The sequence below is a fragment of the Pangasianodon hypophthalmus genome, chromosome 1 (assembly GCF_027358585.1).
Source record: "Pangasianodon hypophthalmus isolate fPanHyp1 chromosome 1, fPanHyp1.pri, whole genome shotgun sequence".
Taxonomy (NCBI): domain Eukaryota; kingdom Metazoa; phylum Chordata; class Actinopteri; order Siluriformes; family Pangasiidae; genus Pangasianodon; species Pangasianodon hypophthalmus.
Window position 1 is genome coordinate 11,761,924 of NC_069710.1, and position 24,922 is coordinate 11,786,845.

A 24,922-nucleotide genomic window follows, 5' to 3' on the forward strand; every position below is an offset into this window, starting at 1 on the left:
GGCACAAGTCTTGGCGTTGTGGTATGTGTAGTCCTTGCACAAAGATTTTGTGCATTTACATTTTTCTTGCAGTATCTTACAATTCTGCCACTGCCTTGTTTGGGTGTTTTAAGTAAATCCCTTAACCTTTAACAGATCAGTAGTGTGCTTGGTTTAGACTCTAATTTTCTTAGGATAAATGTATCTGTGACAGTGGAGCAAAGTCCTTCATATCGCCCCAGTCTGCAACTTGTTTGCCCTTGATGTGTACTTGAATAATCTGAGTTGGATTTTACTGTGCAGAGACCTCTTTTTTCCACTTTGGTCACACTTGTTAAATTTAGGAACTCATAAAACTGTGCTTTTATAAACCTTTATTCAGAGGTGATGAATGCTTACGTTTGCAACTCAGTGACCACCTTTTGAAATTATAGCCTGCCATTTAAGGAGACCTCTTGAAACTGTATATAGCTCGAAGTTGAGATCTAAGTATAAAAAACTCAGCATCTGACCTCGAATACTTGACCAAGGCACCAAAACAGAGACTTGTTTAGTCTCTGTAGTTGTTGTTGTTATCTCCATGACTCTGAAAAACAATAACAAAAATCCAACAAGTAACAGGTCCGGCTTATAAATAATACACTTGTGGTAGGAGAGTAATGATATGTCATTGTGATGGTATAGCTCAATAAGGAAAGCTGAAACAGTTATATTGTTTGATGTTGATACAGATGATGACGTCTCAAAAAATTAAAAGACAAAAAAAAAAAAAAACAATAAAAATACAAAAGAAAACCTGTGACACTCCTTTTAAAGATGCGGAAATTAGACTAATTACAACTACTACTACTGCTGCATTTACTACTAATACTACTCCTACTATTACTACTGCTGCTGCTGCTACTGCTACTGCTGCTGCTGCTGCTACTACTGCTACTACTACTACTACTACTGCTGCTGCTGCTGCTACTACTGCTACTACTACTGCTGCTGCTACTGCTACTACTACTACTACTACTGCTGCATTTACTACTAGTACTACTCCTACTATTACTACTGCTGCTGCTGCTACTGCTACTACTACTACTGCTGCTGCTGCTAGTACTGCTGCTGCTACTGCTGCTGCTGCTACTACTACTACTGCTGCTGCTGCTGCTACTACTACTACTGCTGCTGCTGCTGCTGCTACTACTACTACTGCTGCTGCTGCTAGTACTGCTGCTGCTACTGCTGCTGCTACTACTACTACTGCTGCTGCTGCTACTACTACTACTGCTGCTGCTGCTACTACTACTACTGCTACTGCTGCTGCTACTACTACTACTGTTGCTACTGCTACTACTACTACTGCTGCTGCTGCTACTACTACTGCTGCTGCTGCTGCTACTGCTGCTGCTGTTGCTACTGCTGCTACTACTGCTACTGCTGCTGCTGCTGCTGCTACTACTACTTCTGCTGCTGCTGCTACTGCTGCTACTACTTCTGCTGCTGCTACTACTACTACTGCTGCTGCTGCTACTACTGCTACTGCTGCTGCTGCTACTACTACTGCTGCTGCCGCTGCTGCTACTACTACTACTCTTACTACAACTACAAATTCTACTTTACTACTACTGCTACTAATTATACCCTAACTACTGTTCCTATTGCTACTATCACAATAGGACTACTACTACTGCTACTATTGCTACTTCTACTCCTACAAATTATACTTCTATTTCTGCTACCACTAATTTCACTACTACTACCATTGCTAATATTTCAATACTATTTTTACTACTACTGCTACTACAAATGACACATCTATTACAATTACTATTTCTAATATCATAGTACTACCAATAGTAATATTACTATTGCTAGTACTACTACTCTTACTGCTACTACTACTAATTCTACCTCTACTACTACTGTTACTATTACTATTGCTACTATTACAATACTACTTTGCTACTACTACTAATGCCACTACTGTTACTACAAATGTTACTTGTACTACTACTGCTAATTATACAATTACAACTGTTAGTATTGATATTATAACAATAAAATACTGTTACTAATGCTACCGAGGGCTGAAAACAATCGCTCTATTTCTCAACCAAATTTTACTTTAACAATCACACCAGTGTTACATGGCATCTGAAGCCAGGGAATTTTCCCATGAGGTAAAATTTTGAGCCAAACTGTAGGATTTGTGTTGGAACACCATATTAACAAGCTCTTTCAGACTTTGTTTACTTGAGCTTCAGTCAGTGTCTGACTTGTGTTTGCTATTTATTGTCTCTCGTAACTTTCCTAATTAGCTTCCGTCTGTTTTTCCTGCTGCATATGTTGGCCACGTCGTGGCATTTCGTGAGGGAGTGTTTTTGAAATTGTGCATAGAGACCCATTTTGAAATGCAAGCAATTCAGTGGTTTGACAATTTCAGCAAATTCAGCTACACTATATCCACAAATTGTCACGTTGCGTTTATGTTGCTCCGTGTTGTGAATTTAATAAATTACAACCCCATGGGTGAATAGGTGGACTTAAATTATATTGAGTAAAATATTTTGCATTAAATGACTGAATTTTTAATGAGTACCTTTTGCATAAAGTAAAGTCATTTCCCCAAACAAGCAGTTTTAATTTAGATCTTGAGAGAAGCAGCCTGCTTATTTGAGAACATTAAGAAAAGTCTCCTCAATGATGCTCCCTCAGGAAGATGCTTCAGAAGAAGCCAATAGCATACAAATGTTCATCAGAAATACTGTTAAGAATTTTTAAATATAATCTAGCTTTGATTTGCATTGCTATCAACACTTTTTTTGGTAACTACATAATAGCTGTTATACCACAGCCCTCTTGAATTTTCAAATCTGATTGGTTAGTAGGTGTTCATTTATTATTTATTTTTAATAACAGTGGCTCTGACAGTAGGTTTATGTGTACTGTGTACATTCTAACCATTGCTAAATTACTGTGGTATAATCTTTTTTTGTTTTCTAGCCTTTGGTTGGTGGATAAGCTACACCGCACTTCTAAGGATCTGTATTCTCATTCATAAGTGCTTAACTCTATCTGAATGTGCTTTGATATGCTTGTGCACTACGCCGTGGATGTTTGTCTGTTGTCCAGCAACTGAAGCTTAAAATAGAGCTTCCGCACTGTCATTAAACACCCTCTCTCTCTCTCTCTCTCCCTCACACACACACGCGCACACACACACACACAAACAAACACCTCCCACCTTGGAAACTCAGTGCCACACCCTGTACTGACCACTTGTCTGTTGAGAATTAAAATATATGAAGTGTTTCAGATAGCAGGAGCACATATTTTGATATGGGTGTGTTACCAACCAGCAAAAAATTATAGTGTTAGTGTTGCAGCTTCAGTTGTCTCAGATGTGTCTGATGCAGTATGAGGGACAAACTTGTGACACACTCTGGTCTTTGCTCATGTGAGTGCAGTAGGCAGTTGTCTTTTTTTTTTTTTTATTCCAAACACCACTACCAATTATTGTGCCAATGTGCCACAATATAGATGTGGCCAGTAAAATGACATTTAGATACATTTATACATTTTAACTACAAGAAAGAGGGAAAAAACATGGTGAAAGAACGACTGTTTATAGCTGCTGTAACGCACTGTATGTTATAACAGGTTCTAACTTTTTACAGACGTCCACGACATTATCCAGTTATACTTAAACAGCTAAAAACTGTGGTATAAAACCCTTAGGAATAATAACCACTTTGCGCCGGGTCACATCACACCACCGCATCGTTGATTATTTTCCTGTAACAGCAAGCCCACAAGTGTTTTATTCCTTAAAAGTAGTGCAATCATGCATTGAGAAACCTTGGAAGTCTCTAGGAAATCAGGAAGAGACAATAATTTTATCAGAAACTTTAATGTATCAGATTCATTTTAATTCATTTAATCACAGTAATCCATCGTCTTGCATTTGTCTTATATAAATGCTGCAAGAGTGAGATTCTAGCAGCTGAACAAGTGGGCAGCTTGAGTGATCATTCACAACCGTTGTAAATATTTAAAGTCCATGAGCTGACCTGCGTCATATGGCCCGTTATGAGTGCCTATTTTGGGAAACCACAGCCTGGCGCATTAATGGATAGGCCTGGTGTTGGTTTCTGTAGCATCAAGGCATAGAGAAGTAAGTACTCCTTACTGGAACTTATTGACACTTACAATTACTAGTCGTCATCCCCTTTGCAGACCTCACACATTGAAGGTGTGTGTTTCACCTGTTTACATTCGTAACCCCTTTTGTGTTATTGTTCAACTGGAAATGAAGATTATAGCCTTACTGAGGTGGTATATATGAACCAAGGTGCTTAGTGTGGTGTTTCTATTATCACAAAATTAATATGTAGACACAGTCCTCCCTGACAGCCGAATGTTTTTGAGCAATACTGGCTGAAGATCTTTCAGATTTATCCGATGGTTGCAAGTGGCAAGTAATACAGATTCAATTACAATTCCCATACCTCATGCTGCAAATAAATAGGATGCCTAAATATCCTGGTGTACATTGGGGTACTGAGATTCTATTTAGTATAGTACTGTTATCTCTGTCTCCTCAGTATTACAGACGTGTGATAAGAATAAACCTTTGTTGGATAACTCTCGCCAGTTATCTTGGTACTATTGGCTATTTTGTGCTTGCGGCTGTCCTGCAGTGCTGATTTTCTAAATTATCATTCTAAACACCTGATGCAGAGATTTAACCATGTTCGTTCGGCAAGATCAGAGCACACAGTAGAGCCAATGGAATGGTAATATGCTAGCCGCCTAACCCAAGCTAGATTATCTAAAACATACAACTTTGTTGAAGGGGAAAGTCTACACTATGTTATGAAGCCTGCGGCTCTATGTTAAGGGACAAATCTTTGACTGTACTTCTTTCCGGCGTGATGACATATCTTGATGACAGATGTGCCTATTTGAGCCTTCTGTAAAATTTCCTGTTAAATTTTAATAAAAACAAATTTTACACATTGTAGCTTTAAATATCGCTGATCTGCCAAGACATGTCTGATACGTTTGACAGTACACAAACAAGTAATTGAAGCCCACTCATAAACTGCATTTGTCTCAACTTGCTTTTATGATTTCTGACACTATTTAACTTACTTTTAGTTCTGCAGATAAAGTTAATTTTGCATGTGACAGCCTCATGTTGCCTCATCATGAACAGAAGATTAATGTTCATACCTCTGGTGTATTTACAAACAAATATGTTTTGATATTATTAAAAAAAAAAAAAAAACTTGTATTTATGTTGCCATGTAAGAGTGTTTTGAGGTATGAACCACATGACCCCAGTGATGACCTTGGGAACCCTTTCATAAGTTGTCTATTGAGGAAACCATAGAGTGGCATACAGTGTTTTTCCACAAAACAGTACAGTATGACGTTGTTAACAAATCCAGTCCCAAATTGTTCTTATCCTGGCTTAATGTAAATGTAGGAAGAGTTTCTCTGCAGGTTATCAGGTGACTAGTGATAGGCACAACTAGAGGCAGTGTGTACACCCAATCACAGCCAAGGGTGCCAATACCTGAACCTTTAGTGAGGTTATGGAGAATAGGTGCCAAAAAAAAACTACACTACATAACTACATAACTGAAGATCGCTGTGCTGTATCGTTTGGTAGAAAAGTGATTTCAGCCAGAGACATTAATCAGAACATTTCTGTGATGATTGCACATTCGACCAATTAATGGCCTGCATTATTTCATTCGCCGACACATTCATAACATGGTATCAGCAGTGAATGAGAAGGCATACATGGATTATTTAATCTATCTTCCTATGACTTTGGAGGAGAAATTACAAGTAGACAGACTAAGCACACATTGTCCAATTAAAGTACAAAAGGGGAGACGACAGACCTGTAAGAAAAGTTTATACCTTTTGTTTAGCGTGTTTGGTGTTCAGAGGAAATACAACATGAACCCAGTGTTTGTGTGTGTGTGTGTGAGATAGTTTGCCCCACATCATTCTTATTATACCATCCATGACACTTCATATAATGCATTGATCAACCCTAAAACCCTAGATATTGACAGATATAGAATTGAGCCCATCATTTAATTTCACAACCAGCCATCACTGATACAAATCACTAATTAGCTCCATTGCAACAACCGAAGCCACCAAAGATGGACACTGGACATGGCTCAGAAACATCACTTTAATTAGAAACTGTACAAATGTGATTTGTCCTTACACCCCTCACTCAGCATGTCACAGGGAGGATAAGCTGAACACAGTGCTAACTGCTCAACTCATTACATCCTGTACCAATAAGGAAATAAATTAGTTTCATCTTCTCAGAACAATAACACAGCAGGTGTTAATAGAGTGTGAAGAGTGTGAACACACACACCTCCGATGTGTGAAAGTCTGCATGCAGAGCGAGGAGGAGTAATTACCGGTGTGCAGCTCTCAGCTCAGCTGCTCAGGGACTATGGAACAGGCTAATTGTTATTTCCTGCTGCTCCCTCTCAGTCCTCTGTCTCGCCCTCCCCCTCGGGGTCCTGCTCTCTCCCAGCCCTGGCCTCAGCACACACTGTTTGTCTCCCGTGGCTCCCTTCTGCCTTGTACACCTGTCTTACTAGGTGAACGTCCGTCTTAAAGGGACAGGTTTGCACAAAAAACATTTTGGTTTAACTGTGTCCCTTCAAAAGGTGTACCGGAAAAGACCTTTAGACCTTTTGCTCATTCAGTTTGCTAGGAATGGATTACTGGCAGATAGTCACATGGCTTGAGTTAAAATAAGAACAGGAAGAAAGTCTGAGTCAATTTCTATTTAAAAATTTGTGACTGACTAGATGTGTAAAATAGCCACTACAGAATTAGTCTTAGTTGGGGATGTATTGGCTGCCTGTACAATACATGTTCATTTACTTGCATAAAATTCTCAAATGCCAACAATTGATACCACATGATTCTAAGCCTAGTGTATACTGTTGCACTAATGACAGCGATCTGGATGATCAATGATTGCGATCAATGCAAATCAGCATGCAAACTGTGCTCTGTGAAAAACATCAAGAGGAAAAACTACAGCATCTTCTTACAATACAAGTAAACTGATAAAACCTTTTTAACATAAAACTCAGCACGAAGAGTTCATCGTTGGCAGAACATGGCAGCAACCTACTCTGGCTAGACAAAAAAAAAAAAAATCAACAGTCAACGCTAGGTAAGTGAAAATAACAGCTATTTTCCAGTATGTTGTTCTTGAAGATTAGTCACTGTCAGTCCCTGACAACAAGGTATTCTGATGCAAAGTAAAGAGAAACGTACAATACTCAATTGTACAGTTATGGAAACCTGGGAAACATAAACAGAGCTGTGACATCCCTGATTAATTAACACTAAGTAGGTTACTCATTTGTACTTGATCTGGAAAAAAATGGTTTCAGTGCATCCCTGATTTTTTATTTTAAATTTGAGGAATGACTATACAGTAGGTGGAATGTAGCCTGAAGTCTGCAGAAGTGTTTTAGGCAAATCACATTTTTCCCAATTGATAATTATGTTAAAAAAAAGTCTAGTCAACTTGGATTGGCTAAGAACAGGAATAGGAAGGTTATGAAATGGCCAGAGTTTGTGTATGTAACTTACTGTATGATCCAAATAAAACTTCAAGAGTCTGTGACTAAGAACTCTTTTAATTTCAGTTGTGTAAGATGTGGACACACATCAAGTTATGTAAATCTTTGTACTTACTTCATATTGGTAATATTAATAGTAATATTAATATTAGTCATAGTTAAGTCATAGTTAAGCAATAATAATCGATTCCTATTGGCTTGGACTTTTGGACTCCTTTGAACATTCCTTCATTGACCTGCAAGAACAGCTCAGTATATTTAGAAAAAAAAAGCCTCTAGTTCTTAATGGACCATGGTAAGCATGCTCTAAAAAGCTTGCCAGACCACATCAAACAAAACCACATCAATTGCTTGGCAATTATTCCCAAACCCAGCGCAAACAATCACAGCGAAAATTAGAATGCCACGTCTGGGGATGAGGATCATGTAAATATTGCTGTTTCTTTGAAATCGCTTTCAAAACTAGAGACAATTAAACACATTCCACACAGGATCAGATAGTGCTGATATCAGCACTTATTATATTTCAGCTTCGAAGGTGCATGGATTTCCCATGATGCAAAGCCATGACAAAAGGATAAATGCCAATATCATGCCAAGAGGGAATCAAAACACTTCCACGATTTTGCTTCATGAGATCCTGTGTTCAATGAGGAGCGTCTGTGTTGAAGCCATTGCCAGAGGAATCAGCATATACTCACTTCCAAGGCCATCTGCACAGAAGCACAAGTCAGCTGGTGCTAATCACTGCTGGACCTATTTTATACACAGAGGAGTGGCGCATAGTAAATGAAGAATTCTTTTGCATGTTCTGTTTAATACACGTTTGGTAGGGATAAAATCAATTTGCTAAATATTATTCCTTCTGGATATTTACAGCTAACATTTCCTGAATGCGTCAACTCTCATAACATTGAGTCACTAGCAAATGTTAGTCAGTGAGAGATAATTATTGTACATACAACGTTTTTAAGAAGCTTAAACACAGTTCCTGGAAAGAAAAGAAAAAGTCCTGAGCCTGTGCACACTTTAGCCTCAGGTTCCTGTTCTTGGCTGAAAGGAGTGGAACACAATGTGGACTTCTGCTCTTGTAGGTTTGAAGTGTTTGTGTGTTCTGAGGTGCTTTTCTGCTCACCATGGTCGTAAAGAGTGGTTATTTGACTTAATGTATCCTTCCTGTCAGCATGAACAAGTCTGGCCATTCTCCTCTGAGCTTTCTCATCAACAAGTCGTCTCCACCAGCAGAACTTCCGCTTGCTAGATGTTTTTTGTTTTTCACACCATGCTGTGTAAAGTCTAGAGAAAATCCCAGGAGGCCAGAGGTTTCTGAAATACTCAAACCAGCTTGTCTTGCATCAACAACCACAACACGGTCAAAGTTACTGAGATCACATTTTTCCACATTCTGATGTTTGATGTGAACATTAACTGAAGCTCTTGACCTGTATCTTGGTGATTTTAAAGAGTTTAATTGTGGTTTTATCTGAGAATCTAGTAAGCACCTGGAAATGAAGTTATGCGGGCAGCGCACTACTAGTGATAACGTGTGATGGAGTTGAATGAGATCATAAGTTCATTTAATATTAAAATGTTTCCTCAAGAGAACAGGTGCAGGTAAATTAATATTTTAAACACATAACCTAGATAATATCATCAACCATGTTAACCCTGATGAGGAAATAAGCATGATATGAAATTTCATATGAGCACAGGCCTGAAAGGTATATCATATTCTGCTGGATGTTATTCTTATTACATTCGTATGGGCAAAAACGTTTTTAAAATTAAAACGAGCGGTTAAGGATTCCGGAAGGAAACTAAAATAATTTCACACGATCTGTGGCTGTTAGAAACGGGTGGCAGGCTGCCTTTTGCAAAAATTCATTAATTCATCTCTGAAGGCAGCCGTTTTGCCACATGTGGCTGCTGTAAAGAGAGGAGAGCTCTCTAAATCTTTTGAACTCTCTCTCCTCCTTATGGTGAGTAATTGGTCCCAGGACACCACTGTGTGTTTGTACCTCATGCTTTCCATCTCCCTGGAGAAGACTCTGTGTTTGTTCCAGCAGCTGTAGAACTTTAAAGACCACTAAAGCTTGACATTCTGGCTGAAGGCAAGTGGACGTGAGGAGCATCCACTTGTATTCTAGCATGAATGTTTCACTAAACAGAAACTCTCAAGTACCATTGATTGTCTCCATATTCACTTTGACCAATGAGCATAACTGCTGTACCACATGACCTCACGCACACAACCAAAGAGTCTACACAAGGGAAAAGGGATGTCGGAAATGTTTAAATGACACAAATGCCTGTTTGAAGTGAGAAGGAACAGTTCTGAACAAATGTTTTACATTATATCCTGAATATTAAAATTCTAATTATTAAACTATTGGTGACTAATTCTATAAAATGAATGAATGGGGTAAGTGAATCAATGGTGCACGCAGCATCTTGCTCAAAACTCCAGTGACACATTCCGCATAGAAATTAACTTCAAAATCATTGGATTATTCCTTTAAGGACAGCACTTCTACTAATCTGCTTCTGTAACTACATCAGACATTCCCTGGTGGGCTTGCAAATTAATTGCCCCTAACAATTGCAGGTTTTTTTCATGAGAGTGAAATGAAAAATTGGTTTACGCAAACCAAATTCTAGTTTTCTAAACACATATTGGGTTGAATTAGTAAGGCAGGGCAAGGCAAGTTTATTATACCACATTTCATACACAGTGGCAATTCAAAGTGCTTTACATAGCTAAATGCAAAATAAAGGATGAGGAGAACAAAAAATCATAAATATATAAATAATTTAACTTAGATATAGATATGTAAATAATTAAAATAGCTGCAAAGTGTTAAGTGTCAGAGGCACAGAAAAAAGTAGTGTTTTTAGTTAAGAGTTAAAAGGCCAAATCTGGGGAGTGTCTGAGAGCTTCCATCAGCTGGTTCCAGCTTTGGACTAAATAGAGCCTCTGTCTGCTTAGTCCAGTCTAGGCACCTTTTGCCGACCAGTCTGTAGTTGTCTGTGACGCCTTGTAGTTTTATACATTAGGACCCCCGTATCCGCAGGGGTTAGGTACCAAGCCCCCCCAGCGGATGCCTGAAACCACAGATAGTAGCGAATGCTATATACTGTACATACCTATGATAAAGTTTAATTTATAAATTAAGCACAATAAGACATTAACAACAATGACTAATAATAAAATAGAACAATTATAATAATAAAAAGTATGTGAATGTGGTCTCTCTCTCTAAAATATTTCAAGGTGTGACCGCAATAGGAGCACAAATTTCTTTTTTCACAATTTCATGGATAGAAGATTCATTCTGGGTGGTAAAAGTAACTCCACTTTGCATTTTCCTATAACAGCACACCCCAAAGTGATTTGCAGGAATTTTCACTTGTTTGCACAGTGGCAGTCAGTACTTTAGTAAGATTTGAATTATAACATGCGAGTAGTCAGCAATTTACTATTAAAATGTAAAGTCACTTTTTCATTGGTCAAGCTGCTCATATAACTGGAGAGTGAGGGTGGACACAGAAAATTGGGAGGCCTAGCAGCAAATGCCAGAATGTCCCCCTCAGATCCATCTGTCGTTTGAGTGAAGCAACGGTTATAAATCTGCAGCTGCTTGGGGTCTGGAGGGCTTTCAGTCCCACCATCATGTTCTATCTCCGTGTATAAATATAGGTTGCTAAGAGATCAGCATGTGTGCTAAGAGGCATGTGGCTCTGAGAGGTTCCGAGTGAAGGAACTCACCCACACAATGCAACACAATGCAAACGAAATGTGCAAGATTCTCGGCTACTTTCGAACAAGTGTTAGTCCATTAAAGCTGATTTGTGGTGATGGACGTTTAGGTCGTTTTTGGCAGTGTCAACTGAAACTCCTGACACTTGAAAATATCTCTTTGTTATGGCTAATTTACATTGAATATTCCAGAATGGTTTCATTGTTGGATTTTTTTTTCACCTAGGGATGAGTATTTTGCTCATTTTGATAGCTTAGAATTCCTTTGGAAGTGGTGTGTGGTGGGAGTGTTGAAGATATTAGCTATTCGGCTAATTCAGCATTTTTCAGCTATTAGCTGTCTTCAGCTTTGAGATCAATTAATTTAAACGCGAAGGCTGTCACTGAAAATCAAGTCATTATGATCTGTTAGAATACAATGCTGTTGAATTCTCAAATCAAATTGGTCGGAAAGTTTTGACTAATTTTCTTTAACAGCAGCTCTGACATTAGTTCTTTCTGCAAAGTTTATGTTAAAGCAGTTATTCTAATAAATCATTATTTCTATAGTAACAAATTATACAGAGGCTTGTATGGTGGATACTCTATACTCTATTTAACATTTTTGAAAGGAGTTTCCAGCATCAGCGCTTTAACAGTCAGTTTTCCGGCATGGGAAAATCTTCAGAACAGAGGAGTTTACACTTTGCGGTTTCTCGGAAACATGACAAGTCTTACTAACTTAAAGACAAAGAAAGGCCGGGTGAGGGAAGGACTGTTTATAACTCTTATAATGTAAGTACTATCGTGAACTAACTTGGTTTGGTGACTAACATTAAATAGAACTATAAAAAGATCAAAAGTATGACAAGTTGTATGAGGAATAAAAAACTTCTGGATATGCCGTTATTGTTTGTCATGACTACACTCTGGAGCAGATTGTAAGTTTCCAACCAAAATGGAACTGAAAATGTTTTTCTTAAGCTTGTGAGATATATATAAAAAGAAATAAACATTTATTTACATATGTAGTTTTGTTTTGTAAGTATTTGTGCCCATCCCTAGCCCTCATGTGATTCATCGTGCTTCCATTCGGGAGCACCAGTGATCTTCATGACACCCTTTAAATCATTCTCTCTGAATCATGGTGGCTATAACTGCCATTTCTTCCATTGTACTCTTTTATCCCTTAGCCTTTTTCCATTCCAGTCTTACAAGGAGAAGTTCCTACTGTCTAGCTAGAAAGAGGAAATAATGAATCATCCTGTGGTTTTAACTGTTTGTCCCATTGACTGAAGACTTTCAGTGACTGTACATTGTGATACACAGCGTTTTGTTCGGATATATTTAAAAAAAAAAAACACACACACACAAAGGCCTGTATAAAAGCAGGATTAATGGGCTCTAATAAAGCTGCCATTGTTTGTTACTTGGCCAACTGTGTACTGGTCAGCTTTTATGCTCCAGTTGCTTGAAGAGGTCTTCTGAAAACAGATTTTCTTGTTTATTTGAGTCAGCACACTTCCACTGTCATGAGGACGACAAATTTTGTCATGAGACTTGCCTAGACTCATTGCAAACGGACAAACAGACCCAGAAGACTTGAAATTTGACATAGATTTTGTTTTTGCTTCCTTTGAATTTGGTGGGTGTGCAGATTTAAAGATATCTCAGCCGCTATTACTGTGAATTGATTAACTATTTGCGTGTGGAAGTTGACCTACTTGTGGTAAATCAGCCTGGTTTTATTACATGGCCTGTATGAGGCATTTTGCCAATATTATCATTTCTTCAACTTCAGTCTTCAACCAGAACATAAAAAAAAAAACCTACTCCTTATTTACCTACACAAAAGTTTTCATTTGGTATGTACACTATATGGCCAAAAGTACTATATGTGGACATCACTCCCAATTGAGTTCAGGTGTTTTTCTCCACTCCCATTGATATCAGTTACATAAAATCAACACTGGCAGTAGAATGGGTCGTAATGAAGAGCTCAGTAAATTTAAAGGTAGCTCTGTCATACATCAACTGTAATTGCTATTATTGTTAAATGGAAGCTCAGCTACAAAGCTATAGATCAGAGAGCTGCCGAGTGCTGAAACACATAGCACATAAAAATCACTGACTACAGCATTCTAAACTGCATCTGGACGCAACATCAGCACGAGAACTGTACGTTGGGAGCTTCATGTGAATGGCTTTCCATAATGGCTTTCCTACCAGAATGCACAGTGCCAACAGTAAAGTTTGGTGGAGGAGGGATAATACTCTGGGCCTGTTTTTCAAGGTTTGGGCCTCTTAGTTCCAGTGAAGGGTAATGTTAATGCTACAGCATACAAAAACAACAGTATGCTTTCAACTTTGTGGCAACAGTTTGGGGAAGGCCTTTTTCTGTTTTGGGATGACTGTGCCCCTGTGCACAAAGCATGTCCATAAAGACATGGTTTGATGAGTTTGATGTGGAGAAACTCCAGTGGCCTACATACAGGCCTGACCTCAACCCCATTGAACACCTTTGGGATGAATTGGAATGTCATTTGCGAGCCAGGCCTTCTCTTTCAACATCAATGCCTGATCTCACTAATGCTCTTTTGACTGAATGGGCACAAATTCCCACAGACACACTCCAAAATCTTGTAGAAAGCCTTCAGAGAAGAGTGGAAGCTGTTATAGCTGCAAGAAAAGGGGGGGGCCAACTCCATATTAATGCTCATTATTTTGGAATGGGATGTCCAACAAGCTCATATAGGTGTTATGGTCAAGCATGTGTTTACGGAGTTGTGATCTGACAGTCTTTTCAGAACCAGGAACACGTAGATAGGCAAAAACCCTTATGAAACCGAGCAAAATAACGTGCAACACAAAGCGGTCCTGCTCACTACACATAGTCACCCTGTGGTTAAACATATTGAGAGAAAATAAAGACATATACCTAGACTCGAATAATATCTTTTAACATCTTTTCCTTCTGATGTTAAAAGAAAACACCGAGCTCATAGCTGTAATGTTAGCTAACAACTTGCATGAGGTGTTACATGACTATATACTTATTCATTTCCCTTAGTCTGTATTAACACACTTAACTAACAAGCAAGCTTGTTATATGTCAATGTCCAAGAAAGCAAAACATGGGACTGGGCAGAACAATGGAGCTAGCTAATTAATTTATGATTTGTCTACCCACTGCTCAGTATAGCCAGCTAGCTCTAACTAATTCTAGTTAGCATGAATGTTACATAGTCTGACTGCTGGGTTACATCAGCTAAGTTTAATCATGGGAATTTCTTTTAGCAATCTACACAGTCCACAATATTGTACTTTACTTACACCACTTAGATTATACATAAAAGCTACAGTGGCTTTATCCCATTAGTAAGCTGATGGGAAAACTAAAACGTACTAAAATTTGCCTGTTATTCCTGTGAAATAATTTCTGATATTGCAATTGTTTAGTAAGTATAAGTACACTAAGTATATTTAAACATAGATTAAATAGCAAATGGTGCCAGTTTGTGTTCTGTGTCACATGTCTATAAAGAAGTTGCAATCTGATCTAGCTAGACTGGTAATTTTGGTTTTACCTCCCACTTTGCAAATATGACATTTGAGAGGATGATAAACCTTTGAACAAAATCAAATGAATGGTGAAAAATTAGTATCAAAGAAGAGCTTAATTTTCAATTTACAGGATTGGTTATGTTGTCAGTTCTTTCTTTTAAAGACCAATAAAGTTTGACGCACCAACACTTACGTAGCTATATATTGTGCGAATACAAATGATTGTGTTTGTCAACTACTGCTTTGTTGAATATTATGAAAATTAACAATTAGATGACATTATCTGAACTACACATTTTCAAAATTAGGTATGCAGTTTGTTTTTAAATAATAATTTTTTGAAATATTTGGATTTAATTTTCTGGTGTTCATGAAAATCATTCTATATATATACTCTGAGAGCAACCGGTTCTTCCCCTGTTTTGAGCATAGTGCTTTAAGAAAAAAGGTGCAGGCAACCTAATCTGATACACATACTCCAAGGCAGAAAGTTGAGAGGTCTGTGAACTTTCATTTGTAGAAAACAGGCAGCTTTGTTTCTGTGTAGCGTGAACCGTAGCCAAATGACCACTCCAAATCCTCCAGCTACTTCTTTCAAGATCATGCTTTTCCCTTTTTTTTTTTTCCTTGAACAAGGTATTTGAACATGCCATCATTCCAGTTCTTGTTTTTTGTAAAAGTGTATCGCTGTGAGCTTTGAAATAAGAGCTTTCATCCACAGGAGATATTGTAGGCTATGTGTGTTGCATAGTGTCTTACATAAAAGAGCCAAGGCTCAGATGTTTTTTTATAGGTGAGTGGCTTAATAATGTCACCATTAAATCTAAGAAGTTAACTCTAAAGAAGTGAAGTGTCCTGAGTGTATTGTTGGTTTGTGTAACATTTTAAGTTTGGCTTACTTTTTTTGACACAACTTTCCCAGAAATTAAATGGGTCATTTACATGCTTTTTTATACAAATAGAAAAATTGAGCTTTTGTTAAACTGGCTTTTACAAATTTCTTTGATACCAATATTCAATCTTTTACGGGGGCACAAATAAAAAATAATAATAATTAGCAAATCCAAGGGCCACCTCCAGTGTGCTACCCAGTCATGTTTTTCTTTCCTGGAAACCTAAGTGACGAGACTAAGAAGTGGCAGCCAATGTAACGTAATAAAATATTAACAGTTAGTTAGCTAGTTAGGTGCATTTAATACACACTTAGGGAACTGAACAAGTATATGACCATTATCTTCTTTTAACAAAGTTTATAAAGTAGCACATCATCTTGGTAGAGTCTTTATTTTCTCTTGACATGTTAGTAAGCAGTACAGTTATATGGTTATATAGCAGATTTGCACAGCAGTTTATTTTGCTTGGTTTTGTCCGTTTCCACATACCTGCGTATATCTGATTCCAAAAAGATGCTTACACCTAGTAAAAACATTCTACTGCCAGCCAGAATGTGTCTCGACCGATGTGTGTAGTGCAGCAGGTTGTGAGATTCAAAACAAGTAGCGTGTGCTATAGTTTCAGCATTGAGGTGCGTCAAGCACATTAAGTTTAAACATAGCTACATTTGCAAAACAAACATTTTATTTTGGCAAGTCAACAAGGAGTACATTTGTTTCTTTTTCTGCTTGTTGAAGCTACTTGTCTGACCGTCAACTACAAATAAAAAACTAATAGCCCAGATATGAAATATGGTTGTCTCACACATTTGGGCTACTGATTTGTCCATCTTTGTTTTACTTTTCCTTATTTGTCATTTGAGAGCTGCTTTTATTTCTTTGTATTACCACACTGAGTAGTTTAGCATTCTACTCACATTGAAACTGAAAGGAACACAGCATGATGCTTAAGTTTTACCCAAGCCTCAGCCAAAACTTTAGAAAAACCTAGAAATCTGGAGTCCAGCAGAATTTGGTGATGCTTCTGCACGAGCATGGCTTATTTGATTCTTCATGACTAGGTGAATTAGATGAGGAAAGTCATCAAACTCTGAGGAAAACAGAGGACCAGTTTTCTATGGCTGTAGCAGGTCAGGAGCATGGTACATCCTATTCGACTGACCATTTCTGAGAGGATGAGAAATAGTAAGAGAGAAAGAGATCAGAAAAGCGGGAAGACAAATTTGGGTTGTGGAATGGGCAGGCAACCATAAGCACTAATCCCTTAATCAGGTTAGTATCTATTACAGAGTTGACATTGCTAGTTTAGGTCAGGGACTTACAAGCTATAGCTGACAGAGTATCAATCACAATTCACTGAGATGAAATACCTCACACACATTAGCGTTAACATGTCTGCCGTAGTACATAGTAGTGTGATTTGCTAGGTTGCCTAAATAGTAGGAATGCATCTATACTGATACTGGTATCAGATATCAGTCTGATTTATCTCATTTATAGTTTTCTAAATTAAAATATACCACTTTGGAAGCTTTGGAAACTTGATGAGAGCAAACTCCTCCCCAAGTGTCCTAAAAACCAAGCAGTCTAACTTTAAAAGGCTGAGCAGATGCATTAGTAACCCAGTCGCTGTGTGTTTTGGGAGTGCCAGCTGGGAAGCTGAGAGTTTCCTGCTCTCCCACAGGACTTGGCTTAAACCTAAAAGGCTCTTTGTTGGTGGTGGCGTGCTACTCGACCAGACACTGAGTTCTAGACAAGAGCACTTTCAGAACATCTTATCCTGTCAACACCGGAGGTGTAGTGATCTACATATATCACAGCACTGACGCTTCCCAGTTACCTTCCTAGATGTAGACTTAACATGTAACAGTAATAATCATTGTTTCTGGAGTTTCTTAACACCAAATATCCATATTAACCCTTTTGGTTTGGCCTGGACTGTTGCATATAAACCTGATCCAATGGTAGAGGGCATTTCTGATTGCATAACAAGTGAATGATACAACAAGGTTACAGTGTAGGTGAATGAAACCTTTATTAATAATTAGCAGGCTGAGTTCAAGGTCTACATGCCGTGACACATTTATATGTTTTCCATCTCACCACAGACAAGTAGAGACGTCTTTGGTCTTCCCGAATTACTCTTTTCCTTCATTTCCATTGTATTCCTAAATGCCATCGAGTGCAGATGGTCTTTCGGAAAGCAGCGACTTTTCAGCTGTGACGTGAGTCTGCCAATTCTGTTTCATGCTAATATTTGCTTTAAGTAGCTTTGCTCAGTCAGTCTGTTAAAACCAACAATTTATCAGTACGTGGTTTGCACAGGTGAATATTTGTAAAACTGACAAAGCTGAATATTTGTAAAACTGTGTAATTTGTCATTGACAAGGAGCTCAGAATAACGATTGCTTTCACTGCAACATGTGAATGATTTACACTTGTTCTCTTTCAAGGTCTCAAGTGTGAAAGTGGTGGTGGTGTGATGAAGTGAGGAATTGTAGGCTTTTGCAGATCTGTTGATTTATTGTCTGGATTTTTGGTAGACTGTCTTAAGTAATCAAGTGGAAGTAGCTACTCAGGAGCTCATAACCCAAGTAAGTTAAAGCTCCAGTGTGCAGCCCAATCCCATGTTTTGGTTGCCTGGAGACCTAATTAACCAGGCTAAAATAGTGGTAGCTAACATATTGTAGTAACATGTGAGAAACTAGTTTCTTAATTAAGTGCATTAATACAGACTAAGGGAAAGGAATGACATTGTGTTTTTGCCCTTGATAGAAAGTCAGCATGTTGTAGGCCAGCATTTCAGCTGTGGTGTTTTGTGCTTGCATCACATGCAAAATACATTATTCCAGTCTGGATAGTGTCTTTATTTTTTGTCAGTATGATTAAAAGTGAGGTGACTATGTGTAGTCTGCCAATATGACAGATTTGCGCTGCATCATCGTGAAGTACATTAAGTTTAAACATAGCTATGTACCAAGTAAAAACTTTTGTTTTGAGAAAGTCAATTACAGAGTATAGTTTTTTTTTTTTTATGGTTGGTAGACTTTTTGGTTGCTGGCAAACTGTGAATAAAAAACTAATTACCTTGATATAAAGTCTGGATATCTGATTATTATCAGCCCCATCTTAAGATTACAAAGGTTTTTTTTTTTTAAAAAAAAAAAAAAAAAAAAAAGGTGTCCAGTAACTTTGTAAATAATCTGAATGATATATATTCCAGCCTCATCAAAGCCTTAAAATGGTTGAGTGTCTGTTGTTTTTTTTTTTTTTATTTATTTTAACCAGCGTTCGTACAGATGCTTGGAAAGACATAAATGTTTAAGTTATGTGGGTATCAAATGTGGGTTTGACAAGTGCTTCATTTTTAATATACAGCTAGTTAAAAAAAGTTTACATTATACAATTTATAAGATTGTGTAGACTCAGCTGCTTCCAATCAGAGTACTTGTTACTAAAAATAACATATCCAAAAAAGGATATAAATAATACCCATGATACCTCATAAAAGTGTATTGTGTTGTAAATGATCGCACTATCAATATAACATAGTTGTATTGCCCATCCCTTTTCCTGTTTAAAAGCTTGAAGGTGTTGTTTGCTGGTGTTGTAAAAATGGACTTGTCTTTGGCCCTTATATGGAAATATGGAAATCTTTCAGGTGATATCAAGCTTATCATCTTGGATCTACAGATAAGGAATGCTCATAAAAATACCTGTTTGGTTACATAGAGAGAATCTGTGTTCTCTCTTTTTGAAGGACTTTTGTCATTCAGTTGTTTTTAATATGAAGAACTGCAATGTGCAAAGGTTATCTAAAGAGATCTTTTGTACCTTAGTGGTATAACACAAAGCATGCTACTTTTTTTATTTTTGGATGAGGTAGAAAAAGTTGATCTATCAATAAAAGTCAATCAAATAGGACTTTTTATTGTGTAGTTTATAACTATGTGTATAACTACCAGGTTTACTGCTGATTAACCCACGGTCAAGCCCTGATCCTATAAGGGCTCACCAAATGGATCATTTTCAGTCATGTGGATCCCTCACCTGTTCATCTTTCTCAATTTTGCAGAAGGAGAATGAAGGCACGTGCTCCACCTCCGCCCTCAGCCCCCCAGCCTGCCCCCCGCAAGATCTTCCGCAATGCCATCCCCGATGGAGGAGCAGCGCTCGATACCAAGGAGAATGTGGCACAGAGCACTGTGGACCTCCAAATCACACTGCCTAATGGATACGGGACCCTGGTGTCTGTGGATGGGAGGTAATTAATATCTATTAATAATAATAATACTTCAAGGAGGTGTAAAATATATCATTGGTCTGGTGTTATATTGCGTATGATATACCACAGATGGCCCTAAGTAGTGCTCTAACCAATCTCTTAATGTGTTAATGTGTGCTGTGATGATCATCTTCATCTCACTTATTTCAGGTGTGTTTCTATATGTTTTTATGAATCATAGCATTTACACAATACATCTAAGTCAAAATATTTTGGTCCAACTAATTCGGCCATTTTGTTTTCATTTGAAACCCAATTCCCACCCTATTGTCTATGCCTCAACAGTCAGGGAGGATGAGGGTTAAATTTCCTCTGAGACTACATATTTTCAAACTGTCTCTCTTCATGGGGCAGCTCAATGCATTGGGAGGAGATTGCTAACCATAGCTACAGTTGTATGCAATGTTTTGGGCACCCTTTGGCATTTTGTTGATTTTTGAAGTGAAAAGAAGTAAACACAAGGTCTACAGAAACCGTTTTAATTTTCATAATTGTTTGGACAATATTAAATAGTAAATGTTTGGACACCCTTGCCCTAACCCTAACCCTTGCAGTTGTAAAGTCTCAGATTTTAGTTAACTCTTTAGGCCTTAATTGTTTTGTTAAGCAGGTCAGGAAATGTTATTAGACCAAGACCACTCTCAGATAGATCTGTCCCTATGCTGGCTACAAAAGCAAAGCAAAACCCCCAAATGACGGCAAGGACCTGCAGGAAGGTTGAGCTGACACAGGTGTGGCAGTGCACCGTTCCACTCTGCAGCGTTGCTTGCACAAACATGATCTGCATGGAAGAATCATCAGAAGGAAACCTTACCTGTGAACTCAATATCTGAAATATGCAAGACAACATCTAGATAAGCCAGCGGCATTTTGGAAACAAGTGCCACTCTTTGACCACAATCACCAAAGGTTTGTTTGGATAAAAAAACAGAGCAGCATTTAATGAAAAGATCACCTTGCCTACTGTTAGACATGGATGTTGATTTATTATGCTTTATGGTTGTGTGGCAGCCAGTTGCACAGGAAACATTGCACAGAAAGATAGAAGAATAGATTCCAGTAAATATCAGCTAATTCTGGAAGCAAATGTGACACAGTCAGCCAGGAAACTGTGGACAGTTATCCAAAACATACCTCAAAATCCAACATGAAATACATGAAGAAATGCAAACTGATGTTTACCCTCACAGTCTCCTGACTTGAACATCACTGCAAATATGTGTAGATCTTAAACATGCTGTGCATGCAAGATGAGCATGCCCAAGAATATCTCAGAACTAGAAGCACTCTCCATGGAAGAGTGGGTGAAAATTCCTAAAAGAAGAATAGAAAGACTCCTAGATGACTACAAAAAGCATTTGCAAGCTGTTATGTCTGTCAAAGGGGGTGTTACTAAGTACTGACTTAGTAGGGTGTCCAAATGAGGCAAATGTAAATATACAGATAAACTAGATGTGAGGTAGGCTATGGTCAAACAGGTAAAGGACAAAAGCTTGGAAAGGAACGAGACTTTGCAAAGTAACACTGAGAGTCTCAGTTATTTAAAGGGAGTTGCAAACAAATGAATGTCATGAGTATTCAGGCGACTGTGAGCAGAGATAGGAGCTTGACTGAAGGTCATGTGATGAGATCATGGACTGAAGGAGTTGGGGAGTTGCAGGCGTCCATCTGACATGGTTTGAAATACAGTAAGCCAGGGCTGGGCAAAATAATAGTGATATTGTGCTAAATTATGTCTCAGTACACTTTTCTGAGATACAGGGAGATATTTTTTAATAACATTTTAAAAGTCTTTTATATGAAATTACAAATAAATAATAATATAATAGTAAAATTAAAATTATTTTTTAATGATTGTTAAATAATGTATTAATTATAAAAATAATTATAAAGTATTTTTATTATTGTTATTGCTTATAATAATAATAATAATAATAATAATTATTATTATTATTATTATTATTATATACTTTTCAACAGTTAAATCATTTATTTTTGTAGACATAAAATAAAAGTATTATCAATTTTTAGTTCAGTTCAGTTTTTATTGTTTTGTTTGATGCTTGTTCGCAAACCTACAGTATATATACATATCATGTTACATATCATGTATCAAAGAAATGGCTAAATGTCTTAGAATGTGTTGTGATATGATATTTTTATATTAGAACATGGCACTGTTGAATTCTTCATTCTGATTGGTCAGAAGGTGTTGGTTAATAGCTAGCAACTTAATAGTTGGTTTATGTAACAACACCAGGTTCAGGAGTTCTGGTTGAAAGTTTATGTTACTGCAAGGAATAAAACTTAAAGTCAGCTGAACACTAATAATCATACACCAAGATCAGACCTGCCAGTCGTGACAAATTGCTACAAATTTAATTGCTACTGACATCTACTGTAAGTATAATAATGGCCTAATAATAATAATTCAGGGTAGAGATCCACAGTTTTTTTTTTCTTTTTCTTTTTTTTTTTTTTAAATTTACACAATAGGAATCAGCAAAGCAATGACATATTTACAACATAATTGCCCCAATCTGTGTACATGACAGTGTAATTGCCTAATGAAGGTGGTGGTGGTGGCTCAGTGGATTTGGCTTTGGGCTACTAGTATGAAGGATGTGGGTTCTGGCACCGTCAAGCTGCCACTGTTGGGACCTTGAGAAAGTCTTAAATTTCATCTGCTCTGCTCAATTGCAATTTGATTTGGATAAAATTGTCTGCCAAGTGAGAAAATAAATGTTTTATCAACCAACCAATCAACTTAGAACTGAGACATGACAACAAAAAAAAATTACGTTCATTGTTAATATGTGTCTGGAACATTTTACATCACATGACAATGATTTATTTTAGTTTACCTTGAGCTAGGTTGAGTGAAGTAAAGCACGATGAACAAAGCCTTTTGTGAATAGAAAAACTATTCACAAAAGGCTTAACTAAACAAATATGTTTCCAGCCTAGACTTAAACACTGAGACTGTGTCTGAGCCCGAACACTAAGTGGAAGGCTGTTCCATAACTGTGGGGCTTTGTAAGAGAAAGCTCTACCCCCAGCTGTAGCCCGCACTATTCGAGGTACCAACAAATAGCCTGCACCTTTTGATCTAAGTAGGCGTGGCGGATCATAAAAGACCAAAAGTTCGCTCAGGTACTGTGGCGTGAGACCATTTAGTGCTTTATAGGTCAATAGTAGTATTTTATAATCAATATGAAATTTGATTGGGAGCCAATGCAGTGTGGATAAGATAGGGGTGATGTGGTCATATCTTCTGGTTCTAGAAAGGACTCTCACTGCTGTATTCTGGACTAACTGGAGCTTGTTTATGCATCTGCTGGAAAATCCAGACAGTAAGGCATTATAATAATCCAACCTAGAGGTAACAAAAGAATGAACTAATTTTTCTGCATCATGTAGTGACAATATATTTCTTATTTTAGCAGTATTTCTTAGGCGATCCTAGTGATATTATCTATATGAGCTTCAAGTGAAAGACTAGAGTCGATAATCACACTAAGGTCTTTTACTGCTGCACATGATGAAACAGAAAGGCCATCCAGAGTTATTATGTAATCAGAAAGCTTACTTCCAGCTGCATGTGGTCCTAGTACAAGTACTTCTGTCTTGTCAGAATTAAGTAAGAGAAAGTTAATAAGCATCCAGTTTCTAATGTCTTTTACACATTCCTCAACTTTATTAAGCTGATGTCTGTCATCTCGCTTTGCTGAAACATACAACTGTGTGTCATCAGCGTAACAATACCATGTGGAATACCATGGAAGCTAATACCATGTGGAATACCATGGAAGCTAATACCATGTTTACGAATAATTTTGCCCAGAGGTAGCATATATAAAGAAAAGAGCAGTGGGACAGTTGTGATACTAATTTAGAAACAAAACATTTTTGTTGCATTTTCTTTTAAATTACAGGCCATGTATGTACATGCTAATATGGATACGCTTGTAAACAAAGTTTTCGGAACAAAAAGTCTTTCATCCAAATTAGTGTTTTTAATCATTTTTTGCCCATTTCCTTCTCCCCACTTTGATCATCTGTCAATTCTCACCCACTAGCCAGATCTAGCTACACATGAATCCAGTTAACTGCTGCTCATACTGCATCACAGGGAAGCGTAACACACTCGGAGGAAAGTGCTCTCAACCCTCTTCCACATACATGAACTCACAGGCGCCTACGATTGGCTAGGGAAGAGAGTATGCCAAGCAAAACAGCACAAACAGGAGAGAAAGAAATCATCCTGGTTTTAATGAGTTGGAGTTAGACCACATGACAATCACAGGACAATAGACATCAGTGTTAGGTTGAACATGGCTTAACACCACTCATTAGTTACATTGTGTATCTTTTGGATGTATTAAGTGATGAAATAAAAACAGTTCACTTGCAGTTGCTGTGCAATTCCCTCAAGGCCATCTACAATTTAATCTTTAAAAACAGAGTTCAGCACTGATAAATGAGTAATAAATCCACTTATGGTCTATTACATTATACTGTGTTTTTTTTTCTTCTGATAAACAAATGTCTTATGGCACAACAAATGAAGTGCAAGAGATCTGAGCATTTTCTTGAAAACGGTCCTGTACACACCTCTAGTATAAGAAGAAAACAACTTTACTAGACGACACACACTCCAACATAGCCTCAGTCTCATACTGTTCATAATCATCACAAAGACTAAAAGCAGACACCACTGAGACTTATTACACAGTGGCTGAATTGTTCAGATATGGCTGTGTGCTAAAGCAGCATGATTTCTTTTTCTCTTATCTCTTCTTCTTGTTAATAATAATAATAATAATAATAA

At 37.6% G+C, this 24,922-nt stretch overlaps 1 protein-coding gene across 12 annotated transcripts in view; it reads left to right on the forward strand.

Annotated features, from left to right (window-relative positions):
- cobl (cordon-bleu WH2 repeat protein) overlaps positions 1–24,922 on the forward strand; it is a 76,685-nt gene that overhangs the window by 4,800 nt on the left and 46,963 nt on the right. For 10 of the 12 annotated variants that reach the window (XM_053240640.1, XM_053240694.1, XM_053240824.1 and 7 more), the window contains exons 1-2: positions 17,838–18,031; positions 19,882–20,070. In XM_053240640.1, the coding sequence (XP_053096615.1) occupies positions 17,979–18,031; positions 19,882–20,070 (242 nt within the window). In that variant the 5' untranslated portion in view covers positions 17,838–17,978. Of the gene's footprint in view, positions 1–17,837; positions 18,032–18,110; positions 18,401–19,881; positions 20,071–24,922 lie in introns of those variants that run through there. The other 2 variants (XM_053240786.1, XM_053240718.1) reach the window with 2 other exon arrangements.